At 42.4% G+C, this 26,946-nt stretch overlaps 1 protein-coding gene across 2 annotated transcripts in view; it reads left to right on the top strand.

Moving 5' to 3' along the window:
* Positions 1-21,114, top strand: part of LOC309380517 (transducin-like enhancer protein 1) — a 75,004-nt gene extending 53,890 nt beyond the window's left edge. For both annotated transcript variants that reach the window (XM_081930544.1, XM_081930543.1), the window contains exons 12-20: positions 27-171; positions 1,187-1,377; positions 4,555-4,631; positions 9,695-9,944; positions 12,162-12,409; positions 18,497-18,644; positions 19,286-19,436; positions 20,116-20,192; positions 20,474-21,114. In XM_081930544.1, coding sequence (XP_081786670.1) covers positions 27-171; positions 1,187-1,377; positions 4,555-4,631; positions 9,695-9,944; positions 12,162-12,409; positions 18,497-18,644; positions 19,286-19,436; positions 20,116-20,192; positions 20,474-20,581 — 1,395 coding nt within the window. In that variant the 3' untranslated portion in view covers positions 20,582-21,114. The remainder of the gene's footprint in view (positions 1-26; positions 172-1,186; positions 1,378-4,554; positions 4,632-9,694; positions 9,945-12,161; positions 12,410-18,496; positions 18,645-19,285; positions 19,437-20,115; positions 20,193-20,473) is intronic.
* Positions 21,115-26,946: the final 5,832 nt, after the last annotated feature.

The following is a 26,946-nucleotide window of genomic DNA, read 5'->3' as shown; positions in this document are numbered from 1 at the left end:
TAAAAAGCAATGTTTCTTGATGCCAGCATGAAAAAGGCAGCACACCGGTTCTGAAGTCCAGCACACCAACCCCACGAAGTGATGTGCCAACCCCGGGCACCAGTGCCACTCCAGGCCTTCGTCCAGGCCTTGGCAAACCTCCATCAATGGACCCTCTGGTCAACCAAGCAGGTAACACAAACCTCTTTTGATGTTGTTTCCTTCATGAATACTTATAATCACTATCAAGAAGAATGATGTCTTAATAGCTCCCCTAGCTTGTGTCTGTCTCTCTCTGTTTCTGATGTGTTTGCATGCTGCTGCCTTCTGAAATACTAACATAGTTTGAATTTCTGATCATTATTCCAAGTGCTAGTTCCTTTCTGAAACTATTATCCCATATTTGAGACTGAGACAGCTAATGTTTGTTGAAGTGCGCATAATGACAAACACAGAACGGCACCATGTGCATCTGCGTGCTAACTGCAGTCGGTTGCAGCACCAAATGTTATAAATTATGCCCAGTCTCGAAAGAAATATGCCCAGCGACCTCTGGAAGTGTTTCTCATGGGGTGTGGGGAGTGTGTGAGAGAGTGCTGCAGGCAGGCAGGATGTGATGAATATTATCTACATTTTCATGTGCCTCTTTACATCTGCTTCTTTAATGGGCAAATGTTAAAAGCTATCACATTCAGTATTGTTGAAATGGGTTTATCACAATCGTATGCACAGTTCTATAATAATTTTTTTTGAGAACTAGTAATTGATCAAAGTTAAAATTATAGAGCACTTAACGGAATTCAACTATGGAACACTCTAAAGCATATTATTTGCTTCAGAGAAGAAGGAGGCTGTACCCTCCCCTCACTTCTACCTGTCAGTCCCCTTTTACTATAGCAGCCATCTCCTCCGCCCCCCGATCATTGCTGGGGACACGGCTTAGGCACCACTACCCTGGCCAACCTTGGGGTGAGGGCTACAGCCCCCTCTGCTCCCATGTTTCTGGAATCCATAAATATGCAGGTTCTGGTCTGCACAGCTGCAATTTGGAGATGATGTTAAGCACAGCTAGCGCTGTGGACACAATAGTTTGGGTTTTGTGGAAGAAGCACCCATGTGGAATTCCAGGGTGCCTGTTGCTTTCTGTGAAGAGGGATGACAAAGGAAACTGTCCTGAGCATCAATATGTCTTCTTATTGTGCTGCAGCTGCTGGCTTGAGGACACCTCTTGCTGTTCCCGGACCGTACCCTGCTCCGTTTGGAATGGTACCACATGCTGGCATGAATGGAGAGCTGACCAGCCCAGGAGCAGCCTATGCCAGCCTACACAACATGTCCCCGCAGATGAGTGCTGCTGCAGCCGCAGCTGCTGTGGTTGCCTATGGGCGATCCCCTATGGTAGGCTTGCAAACTGAACTGGGTGGGGGCAGGGCTCACCGAGAGAAACCTCTATGCAACATCTGGCATTGTCAAGCTCCTGGGATATAACAGCACCAGAGACTTTACTGCTCTGCTGTGTGGCTCATGGCAGGAGCAGCTGAAACTACTTTCCCCCTTATTTAAAAAAGTGAAGGGTGTATCTGTCCTATTTATGCATGCTGTCTAGTTTTTGAAAGCAGCCTTCATTGCCTTGCTCCATTAAAAGGTAGCTTGAAACCATAAAATTGTTTCATTGGTTTGCTGAGCACTTGATTATTCTCTTGGGGAAGAAGATATATACACTTAGTGAGTATCTGACATTCATTTTGTTGCATACAGGGTTTTATTTTTCTGTTTCTGTTTTTGTATCATTGAAATAGAGCAAAGATGGGAAACCTGTAGCTCTCCAGAAGTTGTTCAGCTCCCATTAGCTCCAGCCATCATAGATGATGGGAGTTGTAGTCCAACAAATACATGGAAGGCAACAGCTTCTCCATCCCTGAAATAGAGGGTCCTCCTCCTTGTAGACTGTTCTGTAATGGAAGTGATATATCATAGAAGCACACACCTATCACGTATTGTCTTGGCTTTTTGAGACCCTAGTATTCCAAATTCCTCAGTATGTGGATCAATTTCATCATGTGGTGAGATTTGTGTGAAATTGTGGCTACGTTCAGGTGCAGCATTAAACTGTAGCTTAGTTTTTATGAGTGTGCGCAAATCTTCGGCTCAAGAGCTCCTTCCTGGGCTCCTCCATCACAGCAATGACACAGAGATGGAAAGATTCTGCTTCCTCAGCTATCATCCAAACCTTAAACTAAGGTTAGTCTTGATTGTGGTTAGTTGAAACAAGTGGACTTCATAAACCAGAGAATGCCAACTCTTTTGGACTAATGGATGCATTTTGAATTTTGAGAGTGTGCTGAAGGCAGCAGCCACAAAATTGCTACCATAGAGAGGGTGTGGCATAACATGAAATGGCTCCCATGTGGAGCATGGTATAACACAAAATTAGAGAGACTGTTATTCCCCCAGCAACCTTAGGTTTACCATGGTAAGTCAGCTGTGTGTCAGCTGATTTCTCACTTACATGCACACTGATTCTGTTCCGTCTGATAATAACAGAGAGCGTCCCTCAGTTCCAGGAAAAGTATACAATGCAGCTATACCACTCTCCTTTCACAGAAATCACTTAGACGGTACCTGCACATTTTGCCCCATAACCTGCTTTCTACAAGGGTTAGAGACTTATTTTTAGTAGTAGTAGTGGTAGTAAAAAAGTAAAGGTAAAGGACACCTGACAGTTAAGTCCAGTCGTGAACGACTCTGGGGTTGCGATGCTCATCTCGCTTTACTGGCTGAGGGAGCCAACGTTTGTCCACAGACAGTTTTTCCGGGTCATGTGGCCAGCATGACTAAGCTGCTTCTGGCGAAACCAGAGCAGTGCATGGGAACGCTGTTTACCTGGAACGCCAGAGCAGTACCTATTTATCTACTTGCACTTTGACGTGCTTTCAAACTGCTAGGTTGGCAGGAGCTGGGACTGAACAACGGGAGCTCACCCCATCATGGGGATTCGAACCACTGACCTTCCGACTGACAAGCCGTAAGCTCAGTGGTTTAGACCACAGTGCCACCCATGTCCCAGTATAATAATAATAATAATAATAATAATAATAATAATAATAAGAAGAAGAAGAAGAAGAAGAAGAAGAGTCTGGGACACCTCTGGAAGTCGTCATGAGCATAATGGCACCCACAGGCATTTGATTGGTGTCCTCTGTCATAAACTTTTTTTTAAATGATATTTTATTAAATTTCACAAAAATTAACAACAATAAAAACAACCCAAATCACAAAAACCAACAAACGCACACAACAAAAAATACCAACAAAAGACACACACAAAAACGACAATAAAAAACATAACAAAGACAATTCAAGATTAAAAACAAACTCTGTTTCGAATTAATAGCCTTCCAAATCTTATTTTCCTTGCTTCCACCCGCTTTCCTTTCATGTATTCCAATTTAAAATTAGTTCAGCAATTATCATATTATTCAAATTCATTTTTTATCTTTACCTTTATACTCTTATTTATCTTAATCACTGGAACCCCTTCATTTCATTTACAATGCCCTTAACATTCATAAATTTTACAATGTTTTTGTAGATAAACTTTAAACTTCTTCCAGTCCTCTTCCACCTGCTCTTCTCCTTGATCTCGGATTCTGCCGGTCATTTCTGCCAGTTCCATATAGTCTATGACTTGCATCTGCCGTCCGCTGTCATAAACTTTGACTAGACATTGGCTTGCTTCAACTGACTATCAACCACAACCACTGTTGGTCAAGGTTCGGATGACATAGCAAACTGCAGTTAAGTCTAGAAAAAGAGAAAGCTTCCAAACATCTCATGCCACACCAGAGGAAGAAGGGGAAGCACAAATGTTCCAAACTCACTACAGATCTCTCATTATGTCCAAATGAAGCCAATATGTGGTTTTTCAAGGCCTTCAGAAACGTGCTTTAGACATATGTCTTGTCTATAACCTTTGAACACACACACTTACTTTTTGTGGTGCACAATATAATTCATTATTAAATTGTTTTGTTTATAACAAAAATCCACATTCTCATTATCACTATAAAGGAATTATAAATTCAAATGTGTTGATATTTACTGCAGATAAAATCAATACAGTAAAGTTGATCAAGGCTTCGATGTACTTCGTTGTATGCATGATTTGCCTACAAAATGAGGCATGCACGAATATAATTTACCTATTTACCTTGGCCAATGATAAACAGGCCCACATGTCTGGTTAACGTGGGTTTTGAACAAGCCATTTCATTGTTACATTCACATGAGGTATAAAATCAATGCCTGTCTTTCTTGAGCTACATGCTGTGAGAGCCATTGCTTATGCAGCCAAAATGGCAGCAGCCATGCAGAAGGGAGAAGTATAAGCAAGTTTGCACAAAACAAAAACAAAAACAGAAGGAGGGGCAGGAGATTTGCAGAACAGCCCAGCGAAGGCTGAGCATGCTCAGTGGCTATGGAATGCAAATGCTTTTTGTTCTGGTGCAGCCAATGGGGAAAGTGTGTTTTCTAAATGGTCAGCGAGTTTTGAGGCATCTATTTGCTCATTATCAGGTTGGATTTGATCCTCCTCCTCATATGAGAGTACCCGGCATCCCTCCAAATCTGACTGGAATCCCTGGAGGAAAACCGTAAGTAATGTCCGACGGCATAACTAAGTCTAAATCAGCCAGAGCTCATTCTGTTTACCTTTTGTCAACACATGACAGTTCCACAGGGGAAGGTACGTGGAATTTTCCAGAAAGGTTACAGCCAGCTGCTGATAAGGATGTTCAAAATACAATCACCAATAGCATTTTCACACTGTTTTTATTACTAGTGCATGCCATTTCGTTGGCATGTTAGAAGCAATTGGCAAGATCTGCTTTTCTTTTCCTAGAACTTTGCCTCACCAGACTGCTGAGGAGGAATTTAGTACTTGGGTGGAATAAAGAAAATATGTCCTTGTTTTGATTTGTTTTTAATCTGAAAACCTCTCCTGTGAAGATAGGAATTCCTGTTTCTAATTTTAGTATGATCTGAAGATTATTTAATTTTTAGGAAACATTAAAATGGGAATCTGTACTTGCATGTAAACATGGCTGTGCATTCCATGCCATTCGTGGCTTTTGCATGTAGATTTTGAGAGCTTCTACTTCTTTATTTTCTGGCCTGTGTGGTTATTCAGAGCAGTGGCAGCTGATGCCCACTAGACCTACTAGACCACTAGAGGAATAGCCAGGTTGTTGGGGGTTTTCCCCCCATCCCCATCCCTTGCTACTGTGGACACTTTGGCATTATAGTCTTAGAAATAGTACTTCACTAAATTTTCAATTTCTTGTGTGGGTTCATGCCAAAGAAGCTATGCATTTCTTAGAAGTAAACCACACTGGATTCCATGACTTCGCTCCCTGATAGGTATGCATAGGATTGCAGCCTGAATTGGTTCATCTTAAAAGTGCCACACAGGACTGTTAACAGGGGAACAGATCTATGGGGAAATATTGTGCATTCCTCACCACCCCAAATGTGGAATGGAGAGATATAAAGTGGACTGAGACCTGGGAGTCAAGGGTTAAAATCAGCCGTGAAACTCCCTCCCTGTGTGACATTGCACCAGTCATTGTCTCTCAGCCTAAACTGCTTCGCAGGGCTACTGTGAGGAAAGCATGAGGCGAAAGACAACCCATGTATGCTACTTTCAGCTCCTTGGATGAAAGGCGGAATGGATATAAGCATAATACTGATAAATAGGGGGGGAAACAAAATAAAAAGTCTTATATCTGGCAATATCCTGAATTTGGATTGGATTGGATGGAACACAGGCTTGCAAAGACATGCACCTGATTGGGTGGGGAGGCTCCCGCTAGCTCTGCCCCAACGCTGAGGCACTGCCAGGGTGTTTCTGAGGGACTTGGACTGACGAGAGTAAATTCCCCAAGAAACAAAATCGACATGGAGGTTGAGAGGGGGTTCCCTGGTACTCCCATTGAAATTCTCCACTCCTGGAGACAGGAATGGGGCATAGAGGTGATTGGCTGTGCCGCCCAGAGATGTGATTGGCCAGCACAGGAGACGAAGCATGTCCAGAGTGTCTTGTGATGTGAGGTACTGTATCAAATATGAATGTACAGAGCAGAGAGGCTTTGAGGCTTTAGGGTGGGCAGTGCCCCTCCTGCCCTAATGGACCAGCATAATTTGTTGCGATTGTTTAAATTGCATGCTTGCAAAATGTCCAGTGCTAAAAAACTAAAACCAACAGCAATATGAATCTAAGGACCTTTGATGTCCTGAACAGTTCAATAACCCAGTGGCTGTTATTGTTTGGCCCATGTTTCTTGGAATTTATTTAAAAACAATACTCCATAATACCTAGTTCTACTCCCCTCCCCTCTCTTTCTCTCTTTCTCTTTGCTGGACGCAGCTTCCATCTTAGCCTGTGCGTACTATATAAATAGACAAGATAAACTTTGAAAATCCTAGGTGCTGAGCTGATCTCCTTTCATTATTTGCCTTTGAAACGAGGCTGACGCTACGCCTGATCACCCCAAGGCAGCAGGATGCCTTCAGTTACCCATAGCAACTTTCTGATGGCATATCCTTATCTGTGATAGATAAGTCTATTGAAAATTTCTGGTGTAGGAGTACAGATAATGCACCGTCTGCCACAGATTCATATTGACAGCAGGAGAGTTTTCAGCTTCAGTCTGAAAAGCTTGCTTCTTTCAGGCACACAAATCGAGATGTCACATTGAATTTATTTTGTAAATGGGATGCAGCGTCCTTGCTGTGTATCCTCTTCTTAGTAGGGGGGAGATTTCCATTCCCCTCCCAAACAAATAACTGCAACTCCCTCCGTGTCTCAGCTGACTGGTGCTCTATTATTTCATACCCGGAGCAAGTTGTGTGTTGCCTTATGTTTGGGTTTGTTTTAAAGCCTTGTGTGCTAGTTCTGTCTTTCCTGAAAATAGCATTTTTGTACAAGCTGGTGACAATTAGAATAGAATTGGTTGCTGTTTTTTTAAAAAGAAATCAGCCTCTTAGGAACACACTCTTGTTTTCCATTCTGCTGCTATTGAAAGAACTCCCTCTGGACAACCTGCTTCCTGTTTCTCCTCTACCACCTGACAACATGTTAACAGAATGTAAGGCCCACAACTTTTTTTTAAATAGCCTGGCCCTTGTTAAAGGCTAGGGGTACCCCTGCCCGTACGGGCCAGTCTTGACAGACTCTGGGGTTGTGCGCCCATCTCACTTAAGAGGCCAGGGGCCAGCGCTGTCCGGAGACACTTCCGGGTCACGTGGCCAGTGTGACATCGCTGCTCTGGCGAGCCAGAGCTGCACACGGAAACGCCGTTTACCTTCCCGCTGGTAAGCGGTCCCTATTTATCTACTTGCACCGGGAGGTGCTTTCGAACTGCTAGGTTGGCAGGCGCTGGGACCGAGCAGCGGGAGCGCACCCCGCCGCAGGGATTCGAACCTCCGACCTTTCGATCGGCAAGTCCTAGGCGCTGAGGCTTTAACTCACAGCGCCACCTGTGTCCCCTGTGTTAAAGGCTACTTGTCTTTAAAATCCTGAGGTTGACTTTGGGCATTAATGATGTATGCAAATGCAAATGTATGCATGGGGATCATTCTTGCTGTGCTGATGTATAGCATTAACATCCAAACATACTGTAAGCTTCTTTTCAAAAGTATAGTCTCCTTTCTACTGCTTGCCATTTTACATAGTAATCCTTGTACACAGTGAAACTTCCAAGACAGCATGCATAGAAAAATAATTTTTTAGGTCAGCTTACAATTGGCCAATGCCACTTTCTAAAGGTAAAAAGTCAGCATACATAGGATAAGAGTCGTAGTGGCGTTGGCCAATTGTAAGCTGACCTAAAAAGTTAGGTGTCCTTCTGTACAGTGGTGTGGGTTTTCTGGAGAAAATTTGAACCAGAAAAATTTGCAGTGCAGATTAGGCTAATTTGCATAGTATTCTTTGCATGGAACATGTACAGTTCACATTAGAAAAGTTACTGATGCCCTAGAGAGTGCTCTAGTTTAGCATGCTTATTTTACTTTTATTTAGTAAGCAAAGCTAAAAACTTTGAAACTGTTCAAGCTTGCCTAGCATTCAATTTTCACTTGGCATCTATTTATCATTAGTAATGAACATGGAAAATTAAAGCACTTACATTTTTTCCAGCTCATAACACTGCTCTTTTGTTCTTTGAGGTACTGCTTCCCAAATTATTTTTCATGCAAGAGATCCCAGACTGCCTTTTAGACATCAAGACTGTAGCCTATTTTCTTTCCAAAAGAGTTCCCTTCTAAGCTTCTAGTTTATTTCCATCTTTCCGTCTAGTTGTAGTTGTGGTTTATTCTGGTGCAGCCTTTTGTAATTTCACCTCCATTCAAAGTAGTAATCAGTGTGATCCCACAGCTTCCTAACTTGTGCATATCTGGATAGTGAAAATGGTATGTGGTCATGTTGATCTTCCGATATAACAATATTGGTCTAATGAACCATAGTTTATTAGTGTGACCCTACACACCATAGACTGAGAATGAGATTTGTGCTCAGGCACTCTATCTTCACTCCCTCTCTTCTCATCCTTTTATGTGCCCAGCTTCAGTGCCACTGTGGAGGAGGGAGTGCATAGCCCACCACTCCTTCTGTCTAATAGGCCATGGATTAAACTGCAATTGTTAGGTCTGAATGGGGCCAATGTGTCTTCCTTGACTAGGTAGTTCAAAAGTCTTCAGGCAGTGTGTTGAGAGAGGGAAACTAATTTTGGCTATATGTTGATGGTGATAGGTCCCTGGCTGAGTTTCCCCCTTTTTTTAAAAAAAAAAAGGGAGCGCAGACTAACTAAATTGCATAATCAATATTTTAAGCCCTACAGAGAATCTAGCAAATGGGTAACTAGCAGTAAGTGAAAGTACGAGGTGGATGAGGAGAGCACTTTATTTCCTATTTTACTTCCCTTGGTTCATGTGATGTGCTTCGGGCCTCTAAGCAAGTGAATGCATTGATTCCTCCCTCTCTCCCTTGAATAGCCATGCCTTCCTATAAATCATCTAGTGTTGGCATCTGCTGTGAATCACTGAATGACCAAGGACCTTTTCAGGGGGCAGGGGAGATGTTGTAGGGCCACGATAAGTAATCATTAAGCACTGAAGCCATTATTCAATCTATCTGATCACAAGAGCATGGGAAGCTGCCTTCTACTGCCTCAAACCACTAGTCCATCTAGCTCAGTGTTGTTTACACGGACTGACAGAGCCTCTCCAGGGCTTCAGGCAAGGTACATTCCCAGCCTTACCTAGAGATGCCAGAGGTTGAGCCCAGGGATCTTCTGCATGCCAGGCAGATGCTGTACCTTGGAAGGTCAGGACAGCATTTCTCCAGCTAAATTTAGGCATCTGTTCATGTTGATTTGCGTGAATTGCTGGGGGAGGCAAGGAACTAAAAATACATTTTCACTTTGCAAATACAACATTGCATCAAAACTGTGCCCACGTGGTTATTTCCCAAGCCAAGTGGCAGTTGTGTGGAAAGAAGCCACATCACCGGCATTGCACCAAGTGGTGAGCTTTCTTTGAACTGCTCCACAACATCTACCCTGCTTGCAAGTGTGAACTGGTACACAGTTATGACTTAGTAACTGAAATAGGCGAGCTATGTGACCTGGGGCTCCCACCTTCTTCTTTTCATCCCAAACAGAGCATACTCATTTCACGTTACTGCAGATGGTCAGATGCAGCCAGTTCCTTTCCCCCCAGATGCTCTCATTGGACCAGGAATACCACGTCATGCTCGCCAGATCAACACCTTGAATCACGGGGAAGTGGTGTGTGCCGTCACCATCAGTAACCCCACAAGGCACGTGTACACTGGTGGGAAGGGATGTGTCAAAGTCTGGGATATCAGCCAGCCTGGCAACAAGAGTCCTGTCTCTCAGCTGGACTGTCTGGTAAGTTTATCCTATAGAAACTGGAGTCCAGTATTGAAATATAGGAACCTGGTGAATTTAACTAGCTAACATCTGAACCCCCTAAAACAGCCTTTCTCAACCTGTGGGTGCACAGATGTTGTTGAACTACAACTCCCATCACTCCTAGCTAGCAAGGCCAGAGCTCAGGGATGATGGGAGTTGAAGTCCAACAACATCTGGGGACCCGCAGGTTGAGAACCACTGCCCTAAAAGGATCCCTAAGTAAAAAAATGTTTTAAACAGTAAGTAATAAAAGCTAAACAATGGAGCTGTAGAGAAACCAAGGCAAGGAACAAATACCTGTTGGGCCCTGAACCTTGCTTTCTTAGTTGGAGCTCAGAGAGGTAAGGGTGGGTGTATAAACAAGCCTACTGAACAAACATAAAATTTGCATTTATTGTTTCACCCACTCTGGCCTTTGGCCCTGCCCAGGTAGCCCCCTGAAGTTTGCCCCGAAGAGCAAGCAGTTTCAGGCAAAGAAAGGTTCCCTATCTCTGCTTTGCTTCTACATGGGAATGGCAGATAGAACTGGTTTCTTGCTCTCAAGCTTTGCAAGAACCAGTGCCCATCTTCTACAGCTGCTTCATTTTCCCTTGTTGATTTTGGCACCCATTTTGCAGCCTTTACAATTTTGTATCCCCAGAAAGCGGGCAGTGAAGAAGTGAAACTCTTATGGGTCAGCAAATCCGGAGTTTAATTCTGATTTTGTTAAGGATTGCTCAGGCTGATCTTAGGTGAACTGTTTGTCAGATGTAATATGGTGATGGAGTGGCTTAACAAATGTGGCATTTGTACCAAATACTTAACTTTTATGGTTAATATTTTAGGAACCTTTCATAAGGTTGATAAATATATTATAAAAAGGCCTTACTCCCAAGGTGCATTTTGGAACGCTATTGTGTTGGAGGCTCCATGGTTGAAGAGTGTTCATCCCCTTTGCATGCTGTTCTGGAGCTTCTCCTGTCATGGGGGAACGAGGAAACAGCCCTAGTGGGAGTCTTTTCATGGGCTTCTGTTAACAGAACCAGAGAGTTGAATCTGACTCCATGAAGCTCTATGAAAGCAGTAATGTTGATGGTAGTTTTTAATGGGGGTGTTCAAGCCAAGTCCTATCTTTACTGTCCCCTTAATGTGTCTTTTTCTGCTGCCACAACGTTACCCGACACCAAAAGAGAACAGTCTCTTGCCATGACAGAATTTGGCTCTATTGAATTAAGGGAAGTGTAGCACAAAGAAACACAAAAATAATTGCTTTCTCCTTGCTATCACCACATGATTTGTTACTAGTTTTATCCTCTTGGCTGCTTCAGAATTTTTACCACTCTTAATGTGACTACTAAAAATGAGCATAATGACAACTGCTGCATTTATGGACTAAAACCTGAAATAGCTGGAGCCTGGAGTTTTCCATTCCTTGATTCCCCCACCCCAAGCTTTTCAGCAACAGGTGTTCTTAGGAACTTGGGATATTAATTATCAAAGAGAGCTTCCATAACCACTGGGGGCACACTGATTTTGTCCAAAGTGATTTCTTTAGCACTGCAGCACACTGTTAGAAAACAAACAAACACTTATCTTGGATCGGGTTCTTTTTGCTATACTTAGTGTGCAATAAGATTCCAGAATTGCCATCGCTCATATTGAAAACAATATAAAGAGTTATGCTTTCAAGAGAGAAATTCACTGAATTTTCTTAACTGCTGCCTCTGCTTAGATGTGAACAGAAGAAGACAGGACTGGCAGTGACATGTGTGGGTTGGAAATTATATGTCCTGTTCAGATGATTGTGCAGAGCTACATAAACCATGGTTTATGAAGGGGGTGCGGAGTGTTCGCGAAAATCCTGCTTTGTATTAAGCTGGAGTTCTCCTTCTGAGCTGAAGGATGATATGATCCTGGCTTATTACCCTGGTTTGTGTTAGCTGACAACATTAACTCAGAGTTCCTTGGCTAGGACATAACCGGGAGCTCTGACTTAATACAAAACAAGACCTTCATGCCAAAGCCAGTGCAGGGTGAAAGGAAGAGTGCTCAGCCCTGAAGCTAATGCAACTTTGAATGATTGTCCATGCCAGGCCAGTGAGGTTCAGCTTCAGAATTTACAGTGCTTAAAGTCTGGCTATCGGATGAAAACATTACCATTGGCATTATTGCAGAGAATGTATATTAATGTCATTGAGATTTGTACCTCCACAGAACAGAGATAACTACATTCGATCATGTAAATTGCTCCCCGACGGATGCACCCTGATTGTTGGCGGGGAAGCCAGCACGTTATCCATTTGGGACCTGGCAGCTCCAACTCCGCGTATAAAAGCAGAGCTGACGTCCTCGGCTCCTGCCTGCTATGCTCTGGCAATCAGCCCTGATTCCAAGGTCTGCTTCTCCTGCTGTAGCGATGGGAACATTGCAGTCTGGGATCTGCACAATCAGACATTGGTCAGGTTAGTTGCTGCTTTTCAGCCAATTTCCTTCCATTTTTTCCCCTTTTGTATGTGCAGTTACCAGGCAGCAGTATTACACTGTCATGACTGAAAGTGCTAAATTGCCTAAATTAGCAGTTCAGAGTGGGCTGGCCATTGGGGCAAATCGGCAAGATTTTCCTAAGAGATCTATGAAATTTGTCTGGGTTTGGAGACAAATCGGGTTTTGTTCTTCTTGTTGTTGTTCCTGTTGCCCTACCCATTCCTTCTGTTGGATCCCACTATCACCGCCACTGTCATCAACCGCTTGTATTCTCTTCCATTTCAGTTGAACTGAGCTCATAAGACAGACAGGGCAGTTGTAGCCTTTCAGGGAGGAACTAGTGCATTAGAGATGTCCTGAGGCCATCAAATGCCAAGAATTCTACCAAATACACCCATTGTGGCTACAGAAGCCTATCATAGCCAGAAAAGTGGTTTGGGGGAAAGGGCAGCCAGCAGAGATGGAAGAAATGCCACTGCCCCCTCAATGACTCCAGAGGTCAGCAGACATAAAATTCTAATTACTTCCAGCAATCAGGAGGCTGTGCTTCTGAATCTCCCTTTGTACGGCAACTAGCAAGCCAGGAAGGGTCCTGTCGCGATGCCCTCCTTTCTTGTTTTCCTTGCTCCTAGCTCAGAAGTTCGTACATGTGCTTAGCCGTTTTCCTTGCTGAATCAGTTCACCACTTTTCCCCTCATCTGCTGTCTCATCTGTAAACGTGTCTGAAGCAAAATACATGTATCTTCAAGCTGCCCTTTGCAGGGTTGTGTGTATTCTACAATTCAATGAGAGCTCTGGAAAGCTGCACGATTTGGATATGGATGGAGAATTCAGCCTCCAGGGAACCTTGGTTTTCTTTTGTTTGTTTAGATAACCAGATTCTAGCGCTTGTGGTTGTGAGTGTATACTCAAAAGTGTGTGAATAATGCGCACTGAACCCCAGAAGCCTGAAAAATGCCTGAACAAGATTCTCAACAGCAGAGGAATGGGCTCAATGCTCCCCATGCCTATCAAAATAATTATGCAAACTAGCAAAAATGGTAGAATAAATGATGCAGCATTTCTTCATTTGCATAATTTGTTGAGAATTGAGATTTTCTTGGTGCAAAATTTAGATTACCTTTGGCCTCAAATCCTTCTGTGTTTTAGTGCCAAGTGTGTAGTGCAGTACCTTTTCCCCTCCACTATACCCACATTCCACAAACCGCTCTTCCAGATTTCCAGAGCATGGAAAAAGCCTAGTTATGTGTGTGGTGGCAGCATGACCAGTCACATTCAGGATACAAACTCATGGGAGATTTGGAAACATCTACCATGTTTCCAGCAGTCACTCACTTAGCTCGGATTTAGATAATGTTGTTTATTTACATGTAGTCACAAATCAACATCTCTAGCTTTCAAAAAAACAGACAAAAACCCCAAAACTGGCTGCTTGCCATCTTTGCTTCCTCAAAGCACAGCAGGTGTGCTCTGCAGACCCCTCTGAAAATGCTGAATAGCCAGAATATTAATAGCTCATTTTCAGGTTATCTGGTTGCCCTCAATTGCTTTTGGCATCAGGGGAAAAGAACAACAAATAAAGTCCTTTGGTTTGTCTGCAAATAATGAGAGACTGAATAATTTCCAATTGAATTTGCTTCCATCAGGGACAGTTGACAATGTTATAGTGAAATTATGGCACTTCCTGCCCTGCTATTTCTCCCCTATTTCTATTATATGCAAATTATGGGCTGCTCCTTTATCACTTTTGTTGTCTTCTAATGGGCTCTTTCAGGTTGCGTTCCTCCCATCTGACCTTTTTTAAGTTACCTGCCTGGTGCACCTAAATACCTTTGCCTATTTCTACTTACTGCTCTACTACCCATATCCTTTCTTGGTTCCCCTCCTGGACATTATGCCACTTCCTGTTCCATATTCCTGAGTGCAACCCACAACACTCATCTGCTTCAGTCCTGCCAGCTAGCTACATTCCTGCTCTGAATCACTGAGACATTCCTGGTGTACTGTTTTGCTATTTGAAAAATAATAATCATGAAATATGTTGAGAATTTAAAATGACTCCTTTTAAAATCCAGTTAAGTAAGGTAGGAAACACAGACTAAAGTACTGACTTTATAGGAAATAAACCCTTTTTTAGTCAATAAAATGATGCATTTTGAGAGCTCTGATCCCTTAAGAATGCACATAGTTCCAGTGAGCTGTGTGCTGCTGGCATCTGCTAATAGCTGAGCTCAAGCCATCTTTCAACATGGTCATTTCTACTTCAGAACTCTTTCAGAAACTATTCCAGTTCCTCTGGTGTGAATTCAAGGATATAAGTCTTACACTGTCCAGCTGGATATCTTTGAAAAAGGCCTCAGCATTTCTGCTCTAGGTAGAAGCCAGCTAACCGAAACTTCTGGTTTGCAGCTTCTGTCTCTTGGCACTAAGTACCTTTTGCCGCCAGTAACCAGTATTTTTTAAAACAACAACAACACCCGTTTAATGCTTATACTAATGTTGAGCTATCCCAAAGCTATTGGCAGTATAGGTACAAATGCACAAGGCAGCTCTTAAATCTTCTATTTAACTAAAAGATAAATAAAAATTAGAAATTAGCTCACAAATCCTGTGTGTTCTTTTCCTAGTATATTTTTTGGCAGCTAATCAGCCTTCTCTCACCAGCCCCCCAGAGGCTAAGTGACTTTTCTTTTCGAAGTCTCTAACACTTCCAGGTTTGGAAGGTAGGGAGTGTGATTAACATAATGTCCACATAAGTAATTTCCTTTCAGGCCTTCAGGATTAAAGAATGAATGTGTACGCACACCTCAATGTGAATGTCTTGGCAAGGCAGCGACTTTTAACTGCTCAAAATAGCTTTATAATATGACAGTGTTTGGTGGACCACAAGACCAACTTTTCATACATCTCAGCTCAATTGGCAGCAGCCCACAATAAATCTCAGCAAGCACAGCCGACATTTGCACCTGTCTTGATACTAATGAGTGGCTATTTAAAGCATCAGAGTTTGGCTACTTAGCATTTCTGGACACTTACAGGCTGAATGAGTCATCTTAATTATGAACTGGGCTGTGTGAACATGGCACTTAAAGAAAATGTCAAAATTCTACAGCAAGGTAGTTCAAAATTCAAGTAAATCCAAAACTTGCCACCTCTGTCACCTTTGTACAAATCAAGCAGCTTTCCATGCCTCCACTTATTTCCTCCCCCCCCCCCCCCCGCTTTTTGCTAGTAATGGAAAAGGGCAAAGAGCTTTTCAGGGTACTGAAATCCTAAATCCTGACTCCTGGAAACTCTGATCAGCTGAATATCTTGCTTCTAAAACTACAACGAAGCACTCCCTTGCTAAGACGTATACTCAGTGTTAGTTCATTTTCTTTATTTAAAAAATGCTTATATTATCTGGATGGCGATTATATGCCTAATTGCAGTTTCTGCTTGTGTGTGATCCATGAGGTGTTGTGGAGTGGCCCATGAGAGGAATTCTGCCTTGTGTCTAAAGAGCAACACATTTGCTCTTGATATCTGTGTTTGTCTTAGCTTTGCTCTCCGCAATCCATAATTGTGCACCAACTGGTTTTCAGTCTTTCTTTCCTGTGCTAATTGCATAGTGGACCAGACCTTTTCAGTAAGTGAACGTTGTTGTCAGACAGTGAGGCTTGTTCACTGGAAGGATAAATCACAGCATAACACAATCACTTTATAAATGTTACTTTCGAGAACAGAGAAAAGAGGTGCGAAAAGCACACTGTTCAAGACTCCCATATATTTAACTTTGGAGTGGTCAGACACACGAGCCTTGCCAAATTGACTTTTAAGATGCATGGAGATAAAAGCAATGTCTGAAATGATTTCCAGGAGTGGCTTTGTAGTTCTTTCTGCTCACATCCCCTGTTGTTTGAACAGTCTTACACGTACTTGCACTTTCTAGGAAGAGGTGTGCAAGTGCTGTGCCAAGTTAGTGGCACACATAGATCATGACTAACTTCCTTCATACTGACCTCTAATGCCACTATAGGACCACAATCATATTGTGTTAGTTGGCTGAGTTCATGCAAGAGAAGATAGATAGATGGAGCTTTCTTGGACAATAATCCAAGGTAATTGTTGGATGGTGAGTTCTAGATAGAGAATAACTGGGCATTTTTATGTATGTATCAATGTATGTCTTTTGAAAATCTACCCTGCCTTTCATTGGACCACATGTGTAAGTTATGTATCATAAAAACTAAACCTAAACCATCAGATTAATTCATAAATCAATGGGAGCAGCTAAAACACCACAGTTAAAATGTCCATCTTACAGCTGCAGAGCAGATCTGATACTTCCAGCCTGAACCTACAGCCTAGCAACGAGCAAAAGCATGAGCACATAAAGGGACATTTATATCTTTAAAACACTTTTGCCTACTCTTCATTGTAAATACAGTTCTAGAGAGAGGGTTACAGTTTAAAATACAAGTTCATGAACACAGCACAACAAAGATGGTGAACCTGTTGCCCTCCATAGCTTGTTGGACTCCAGTGCCCATCAGCCCCATCCAGCATCGCCATTGTGGTTGAGAAAAAAGGGAGTTATAGTTCACCAATCCCTGTAAGGCCACACATTCCACATCCCAGTAATAAAATTATGATTTAAGAAAGCCAGGTCCATTCTGGCACTAAACCCCAACAAAGGTCTGGGCAAATAGCTTCAATTGTCATCAGAATCTCAGTAAGGACAGTGCCAGTGGTATCTCAAGAGGGTAGAGAGCTCCAAAGCTAAGGCATCACCACAAAAAAGGCTCTCTCTTGCGTTGCCACACAGCAAGTCTCAGCTAGAAGTGGCACTGCCAAGAAAGGGAACCGATCTCTTTCTTGAGAGGGTGCCCAACTACACCTCTGAAGGGAGGGCATTTCACAGAAGACACCACAGTGTTCAAGCACTCTGCATATTTAGGTCCTAGCTCACACAGGGCTTTCTAAGTAACCACATGTCTATACTAGACATGGAGAAAGCTTGGGGTAGACTGGCTCACCTGTCATTTACCTGAGCAAAGGAGGCAGCATAATTTCCTAATGTGGGCTTCTGGAATAAAGAGCTTCTGCTTACTCTCTTGTTGCAGACCTTGTGACTGGAGCAGCTTAGTTCTTGCCAGGCTTCCTGAGCAATAAGTATTGGTTGCCAATTTGTTGTGGTTCACTTCTTGCCCTTGCTTCTGTTGGTAAAAAACAGAGAAAATAAAAGGAGAGCACGAGCTGATAACTCCTTGAATTTTCAGACCAACGACTCCAGACATGCCATGTTGATTCATAGGGTGTCCCATGGTAGTCGTTCTGCGCCTTCCTCTTTTGCTTTTAAAGCATGAAGCTGAAGCTAATTGCTGATGGTAAAAGGCAGGCAGGCGCCTTAGAACATTCCAGTTTAGGGATTAAGGAAGGCTCGAGCTGACTCTTTGTTACCAAGAGTAGGGATTTCCAAATGCCGAGATTTAAAATGTAAAACATTGTTGAATAATGATGGCTGCTCATGACCTGTTTGCTACCAAGGGCATCATTTTGCAGGCTCAGCCAACAAAAGTAAAAAGATTAGGTTTATTGGATCCCTTCCTGCATGTGTTTATGTAGCTGAAGTATTTTTTTTTTTATGCTCTTGATTCACAGCTTAAACAAAGCCTATAAATAACTGCCTGCCTCTGTTGAGGCAATTTGTCCTCTGTACTTTGAGTTTAGCCTAGGAGCCTGTTAAGTTTTTTTTTTTTTTATTTCCAGGTGTCGTCATCGTGAATTACATTTCAGTTTTTCAAACTGTCAACTTACCTTTTCCAAAATCTCTGCTAATGTTCACTTAGTTCCTGTTTAGACGATTAGTGGCACATTCCATGTGCTTTGGCACCTGCAAAATAGTTTTTTGTATCGTGTGGTATTTTATGTCAGGTTGGGGTGGGCGAGCAGTGTTGCTGCTTGCCACACATCAGGTGATGTGGAGGAGATGACACACAGAGAAAGTCCAAAACTAACAACACAACAGTGTTTACCTTGAGTTCTGGCAGGAAATCATTATTCAATCTGGTTTGTTTTATCAGGCAATTCCAGGGCCACACAGATGGAGCCAGCTGTATTGACATTTCTAATGATGGTACCAAGCTCTGGACGGGAGGCCTGGACAACACTGTGAGATCCTGGGACTTGAGAGAAGGGCGGCAGCTACAGCAGCATGACTTCACATCCCAGGTGCCTAGTATTCCTTACTGCAAATTTCAGGCACTGACTGGTGTACTGAACAACTTCCATCTTATCTTGGTTATTAACTTCAGAGTCAGAGTATTAATGCTAGCAAAATTATTAGCACCACATCTCCTTTTATTATTCATATAGGCTTCTGGTATAGTCTCAGGCTGCTATCAGCTAAAGCATTTACTGTGGAGCAAAGCTGTTATTTTAATGAAGCATCCATTGGGGTAATCCGACAGCTTTGGAATAGAAAGGTATCTTAAAACACTGGACTCTGCTAAGAATGCAGTTTGGCATTTTTGCCGGGGATGGGGTGGTGAAAGCAAAGGAGGTAGAAATGCCCCGGAACACTGACAGAGCATGTGTGCCATTGCTTCACATAATGCAAAATTAGCATGCACCCTTCTTATTTAATAAACAATCAGTGCTGTCATTTGGACTCAAATACTGATTTCTTGTTCTAAAAGAGATGCAAAATGACTTGTGATGGCACAGTCAGAAATAAGTCCTATTGAATTTAATGGGGCTTACTCCCAGGTAGGCAGTTTATGATTGCAGCCCTAGTTTATTGTCTCTTGTCTCCTTCCTTTCTTGCTAATATTTGCAAGAAAAATAAAGGCTTCTTTCTCTCTCTCTTAAAGATTTTTTCCCTTGGCTACTGCCCCACTGGTGAATGGCTGGCTGTGGGAATGGAGAGCAGTAATGTGGAAGTGCTGCATGTAAATAAGCCGGACAAATACCAGCTTCATCTGCATGAGAGCTGTGTGCTGTCACTCAAGTTTGCTTATTGCGGTAAGTTGGAAGAAGAACGGCTCGAAGTCACCAGTATTACTACAAGCCAATCACACCTGAGCTGAATGTCTCAGGGCAAGGCACCTGAATGCTTCCATTTATTTTGGTTTAACAGCTGGAAAATAAAGGTAACACCCTATTACCAGCTCCCCCAGGAGGTTAGTGAGAGGTAGCTCATGCCTATAAAGTTGCAATATCATCAAAGCAGCTTTCTTACGCAGCTGGTGGCCCATAGTTTGCTTAGGTTGTGAGGCTATAGAATGTTGGCATATCAAGAGTTTTGAATGATGCCCGTTGCTTTACTGAGCTAGTTATGCCTTTTTAGTTAAATCATTTATAAAAATCCACAAAGGTGGATTTGTCCTGGATGAGGAGAGCTTGGGGGTGCCCTGCGGCTGATTTCAGGCACTCTGTGTTGGTTAACCATGCATCAAATGCTTGTCAAAATGACAGGCCGCTGAATTTAGTAGGCTACTATACTGGTTTTCCGTAAAGTGACTTTGTGCAATCTTTCACAGCCTACCGCCCGCCCATACCTGCAAAGCTGTTAACATGGGGAACATTTTAGGCATATGATAAAAGTGCTTTTAGATACAAGAGAATATGAAAAAACACACACGCAAGTGTGCCTGTTGGTGTCAATTATTTGACTGTGTTTTCATTGATGGTCCCATTACAGGCAAATGGTTTGTAAGTACTGGAAAAGACAACCTCCTAAATGCCTGGAGAACCCCATATGGTGCAAGCATATTCCAGGTAAGAAGAACAGCATATCAATGAAAGGGATTTGAACCTCGTGGTGGTGGGTGAGGTGTAAGAACAAAGATATTATTACCAGTCTTAACATTTGTGTCTCGCACTTTCACCAAAGAGCTCAGGGAAGTGGACAAGGGGTTATCCTGTTCTGTGCATGTACCTTAACACAAGTGACTTTTTAAACCAGAACTTGGTATGTTCTAGAAAAGAATAAACAAGAGGGACACACCGACACTCATACTGCGTACATTTATACTATAACTCTGTTCTTTTTCTTCTAGTCCAAAGAGTCATCTTCTGTACTTAGTTGTGATATCTCCGTGGATGATAAATACATAGTTACCGGCTCTGGAGACAAGAAAGCTACTGTCTATGAAGTTATCTACTGAGAAATTGTGTTGGAGACATAACGAGTTGAACTGGGCCAAAACATTCTTAATGTGTAGACATAGAAAGATTTTACCTTTCTTAATTAAAAAAAGAGAAAAAAAGAGGAAGAACTTGATTTCCACAATGTCACACAAAGCTATTCAACGTGTATTAAACAGAAGGCAGCATTTTGGTATCCAGCTCCTGGATCGATGTGAAGCAAGAAGGCAAAATGGATTAATGTAGCATAGTTTTGATGGATTTTAAAAGCAGAGTCTGCTGAAGATTGTTGAAGCCTTTGGGTTGGTTTCCCCCCCCTCTTTATGACCTCATAAAAATCATGCTCATTGCTTGAATATGCGGGATTATGTTTCAGCACTTGCAATTCCACCTGCATTCTTGTCTTGTGTAGAGCAGTGATATCTTGGATAAACTTGTTTCCTGGTTTTGCCTCTTGGGATATGGGTTTTTGTATTTTTTGTTGAAGATCAAACATTTGTATAAATTGTAAATATATTTGGTTTAATACAGTAAAGGCTTTAGTATCAATAAATGGTCTCTTTTTTCTCTCTCTACCCCAATGCCCCTTAAGTCATTTTTTTAAAAAAATCATTTTATGGTCTAAATTTTGTAACAAGCTAGAGTAGAGTTTTTGCAATATTTGATAAGGTCTTTCTAGGGTGCATCAAATACTAGTCCTAACAAGAGAAGATCCATTGAAATTCAGAGGCATGACAAATTTGAGTCCATTAATTTCAGCACATCTCCTTTGAGTAAAACTTAGTTGGATACAACACTCTGTGCTGAGCTCTGAGGCTTATTTTACTAAAAGCAGTTTTCTTCAAACAGATTGGATTCAGAATTCACATTTGTACTGCAGAAAACAGAAAAGCAATAACTTTTACATTCAGAAAATAATCTCATTTTAAATTTTGAGGAATTGTTTATTCAAAATGTTTGTAAGTGAATGTTTAAGGATTGAAATGCTATGGTAAACAAGCTTGTGGTTCGTATCCCATGGCAGTTTGCTACTTTGCAGCGAAAACCCCCAAAAAGAAGCCCAAGGCAACCCCTTCTGGGCCATTCCATTGCTTTCAAGGAAAGAAACAGAGTCAAGGGCTTAGGGAAGAATTACCGGTACATTATTTTCCAAGTGCAGGTTATCTGCTTTTATGAAAGTGGTACAGGTTTGCAGTCTTAGAAAGTGAAGGAATTCTTTATGCTTTTGAAGGTTAGCTTCATTGGGCATTTGCCTACTGGTTTGCTTGCTGGTGTGTTGGCCAGCTTCTCAACATTGATGCAAAAGTGTCACCTGGAAGCCAAATCAACACAACATTGGCTTAACTACAGACACAGCTTCCCATTTGGAAACAGATTTCCTTTCTTGCATCTAGTGCTTAAAGAGACACTAGTTTTCTTTTCAATTTATATGCTCATTCTACCAAATCTATTTTATAGCAGTATGGAATGGTAGTAGCCCTAATATATATAACTCTGATTTCAGAATGTAAAATGTTAACTATTCTCAATAGCCTCATTTGATGGCCTTTAAAATTAGTATTGTTTTCTGCCTATCGACACATATCAGATGTGCAGCTATATGAACACGGGTGGATGAGCAGGTGTGGTTGTAGCATTTGGTTCTGGGGTACAGGCTCCAACATTATGCTTTTTAACCATTCAAAGCCCTGTCATGTATCGTATCAAGAGTATTTCTAATGGCTTAATCCATTTGGATCATCTTTCTCCCATCACCCTACTGTTCTTGGACTTCATGGTTTCTTCGCTTTTCAGAAGGTTTTGCAAACCAAGGTGCTTAAAGGCTTAGAAAAGAGTCATTGGTGTGTGTTTTGTAAGTGTGATGTCTCTGGCTCTCAGGATATGCAGAATTTGGGTTTCTTGTAGCAGTACAAATTGTCACAGAATTCCAGATGTTCTTACTCTGATCTTTCAGCAGCACTTTATTTTGATGGCTTGGTCCAGAAAGATACCGTTATGAGGCTTAGCATAATATGCAATGAACTGGCTATCCTTTTTTTTAAAAAAATCTTCTGTCTATCACATTCTCAGATGAGTTTGTGTACATGCTGTCTGACCCTCCTGAAGTAGATTCACAGCAACCACTAATAGTTGACACCAGGAGGCTGATTCTCCTCTGTAATTTTCAGTTTAAGGCTAAAACTTTCCCCATTTTCCTTGTAGTGTAGAGACTGCTGGTAGTATTATGTTTTTTTTGCATCACGTAGATAAACACTAGTTACCTAGCTGTTTCCAGGTACAATTTACAGTGCTGGTCTTGACCTATAAAACCCTCGGTGGCTTGAGACCAGAGTATACCAAGAATTTCCTTTACCTCTACAAAGTTGCCCAGACACCATGATCCACTTTACACAGTTCTCCACTGTCTGGTATTTGGCAGGTGACACAAGAGACTGGAATTTAGAGCAGTCTCCTCTGAGAGGTCTGCCTGGATTCTCACCTTTCAGAGGACAGGGAAGGCTGTTAGATTTCAGCGAGCTTTTAAAAGGTGCTGTTTCTGACTTGAGTAGCTTTTGGTTTTTATTGCTGGGGTGTTTATTGCCTTATTTGTATCTTTTTATTGATTGTTAGCTGCCTTGATGAGGTGTCATAAAAACCTAGGGTAGAAATACTGTAAATAAATAAAATAATGGCCATGAAACAGAGATGCACACATAGCACAGTGCCCTCTTACTTTAATCATGTTTTGTTAAATGTTGGTGTACCTGATTGGCACCAGAATCTCCAATAGTACCAGCCACCTGTTAGGCAGGACTGGGGAAGCTCCAGTCGTGGAGCTAAAAGCATCCATACCCTGCCTGGGCCTGCTTTTCACCATCCTCTTACCATTTTACCAGGCAGGAATGCATCTCTGAACTGTGATACCATACCTCTCACTAGCCTGGATGGAGAGGTGTATATTTCTGATCATCCCCATCATTGCGAAGTGGCCCCTAAAAGGTTATCATGAGTGAATGCAGCCTTTAGGCTGACAAATCGGGTCCTCCCTTAAAGAGTATTGCAGTGAGACCTGGAAACCGACACCCTGTGTTGTGCGTGGGTACGATTGGTCAGCCACAACACCCGATTGGTAGGTCCCTCGTAGCTGGGTGCAGTCTGGCCAATGGGATGCAGTCCAAATGGTTCAAGGGACCTATTTATACCCATGCGCATGACCCACAGCTTCCTCTTTCGGCGCGTGCATTTGGAACACCCGCCCCCCTCTCCCTACTTTTAGGGCTTTGCGCTTGACCTTGCTATGCTGTTGTGTGTCATCTGTCGTTGGGACTGGGGCATGGCACAAATTTTCCCCACTTGGCTGCTTGGCTGTTTTGCCTGCCGCATAGCAAATCGTTACAACTTGTAAGGTTGTGGATAGGCTCTGGTTCAGGTGATAGGGATGGGAGAACACTCTCCCCATCCCTATGTGAAGGGTATTCTGTTAAAGGAATCCAGGGACTCAATGGTTTGGTCAACCCCTGAGAGGGGATTGTGCCCGTGCCGGAGTCCAGGGGGACATTTGGGTGGCGGAGGTAGCCCGTTCCCAGCTTTCTGCTTATCCAGGTGTTCACCCTTGACTGACCTATGCTGGTGCCCTGGGTCAGCGCTACCTGCATGGCAGGGAGCTAATCGAACCAGAGCCTATGCAACCAGTCACTTTCTGTAATCAATAAAGTTGTGGCCTAAATTCTGCCAAAAACCAAAACCAAAATTCGAGTCAAGTGTGAATTTATTTAGGAGGAGGGTTTCTGAGTCTGAACACACAAATGTTCCCTGCCCCTGTATTAGGGCAACTGTTTTTAGTATGTGTCCTCTCTTCCTATGATCAATGTGCATTCTCAAATGACAGTTATGCACACATGAAGTGGGTGCAGCTCTGGGTTATGCTTATGGTATTCCAACATGGAGAGGTATCCCATCCCAATTCCAAAGAAATTGGGGGGATAGAAATAGTAAGCTGCTATCAACCTTCCTAAGTAAGGGGTGTGATCAACTTTATTTCATTTAAAAAACAACTGAGAATGTACTATGGCTGAAGATAATAGATTGTTTCACAACTTAATTACTGAATTGATTGTGCCTGAGCTTTCAATGTGCTCCCAAGGCCAGTTTACACGAGATGGATTGCCTACTTTGAACTCTGTCTTGTATAGGAAACTCTGCGATCACAGGCATGTTCATTTTGCTGTATGTGAGCTTGATCTTGAAGGAAGCAGGCCTTCTAGACACAGAGGCTGAAGATGGTAGCTTTGCAACGGGAAGTAGTAAGTCCTTGTACTCCTTCAAGGATTGTGCTTAATGACAAGGAAAAAAATTAGCAAGCAGTCTGAGAAGGTCACAGTGGGAAGTTAACCCATAACATGGAAAACTACAAAATCACTTGTTACATCCCAGGGAGTGGGCTTAATTTGTTTAAAATCAAATCCATCTGTTCATTTCACACGCTTTGTTCCACTTCCTTGCAGCAATCCACAGCGGAGTACTCTGTTACTTTAAAAATTGGCTGCAATTATGATAAGCTAATAACTCTTATTTTTTGGTTAACTGCATCAAGATATTTTGGATAACTTCCAAGCTTCCCCTTAATTTTTCTGAATTATCCAATTTATCTATTGGCCCAAGTATTCACTGCAAAGCTAGGTTTAAAATTAATGTACTATTTTAATATTTATAAATTCTATATTAGTGCTGTCATTCAATTACTTGCTCCTAATGAATCAGCCATGTATTTCTGCTTAATATGACAGTAACCTTAATGTCAAATTAGTATTTGCAAATGTACTGCATGTATTATTGAAGAAATTGCACATTAAGATTTTACTTGTCCATTTCAAATGCATATTTCTCTCTGTCACTTGCTTCAATTGAAGAAAAGTTAGGCACTGCCAATGCACTGTCTGTGTAATCAGAAGAGATGTTAATCAGTTGCCCTGATTCCAAACTTCCCCTGCTTCCCGAACTGAAAAGGCTTCCACTTGCAGACAGCTTCATGCATATATAGCAAGGAATAGATAATGATGGTTCCTCTCCCATTGAGATAAATGGAGAAGCCTGCTACACAGGGGGTCCATGTATACCAGGGGTGGCTAACCTGCGGCCCCACAAATGTACCTCCTGCACCACTGGCCATGCCATCATTAACTGATAGGACAACATCTGGAGGGCCATTGATTGCCCATCTCTGATAGACACAGTGAAGAGCACTCAGGGCTCTGGGTCATAATGGTGTCTTGAGTCTACTCATGCATTGAAAGAATGTATTGGAGGATTGTACTGTTTAGTCCTGGACGACTGCTACCATGCTGGTTACCCACCCACCCAACTGCAGATTCTGTTGCCATGTAAAAGGATGCAATGCAGATATAGATGCAGGCCCATAGAACACCATGCAAGGGGGGAGCTTGATGGATCAGTTACTCATGATCTACGTAGAAAGCTTACAATCTTTGGGGACTTCCAGTTTATTTAAAAAAAAAAAGATTAGTGTTGGCGGGACATCATAATGGTATATACAAAAATATGTATGGCAGGCACAGGCAAACTCGACCCTCCAGATGTTTTGAGACTACAACTCCCATCATCCCTAGCCAACAGGACCAGTGGTCAGGGATGATGGGAGTTGTAGTCCCAAAATGTCTGGAGAGCCTAGTTTGCCTATACCTGATGTATGGTATAGAGAAAGTGGATAGAAACTTTTTTCTCCCTCTCGAATAATATTACTGTAGAACCCAAAGTTCTCCAATGAAGCTATATGCTGGAAGGTTCAGCAAACAAAAGGAAGAACTTCTTCACACATCATATAGTTAAAGACTATAGGATTCACTGCACATGATGTATTAATAGTGACAAACTAGGGTGACTTTAAAGGGGGTCTAGACAAATTCATAAAAGATAAAGACTATCAATGGCTGCTACCAACTATAACTCTGTACTTTGTCCAGTTTCAGTCTGTTGGTCCTCATCCAGCCCACTACTGCATCTAGGCACTGGTTCAGCTTGGTTCACCTTTCCTGACTCAAATTTGATGGAGGAACAGAGCTGGGTATCATCAGCGTACTAATGACACTGCGCCCCAAGCCTCCTGATGGCTGCTCCCAGCGGCTTCATATAGATGTGAAGCAGCACTGGGTGTCAAATAGGGCCATGGTGTAGAGACACAGTACCCAGATGACAGCAGTGATGCAAGAAGAAGCTGAACTACCACAGAACAGCACCTCCAGTCCCCAATTCACAGACTGGCCAGGACCAAAAGCTGCTGAGAGACCTAATAGGAGAATCAAGGTTGTGGTCCACATCTCTCTTCCCAGAGAAGATCATTCCTCAGGAAAAAGAAGGCCACAATTTTGTGTCAATACCAGTCCTGAAT

This window comes from Podarcis melisellensis, assembly GCF_964234715.1.
Source record: "Podarcis melisellensis genome assembly, chromosome: 11".
In the NCBI taxonomy this organism is placed as follows: domain Eukaryota; kingdom Metazoa; phylum Chordata; class Lepidosauria; order Squamata; family Lacertidae; genus Podarcis; species Podarcis melisellensis.
Note: the sequence above shows the minus strand (reverse complement) of the source record. Positions and strands in the feature narration are given on the sequence as shown.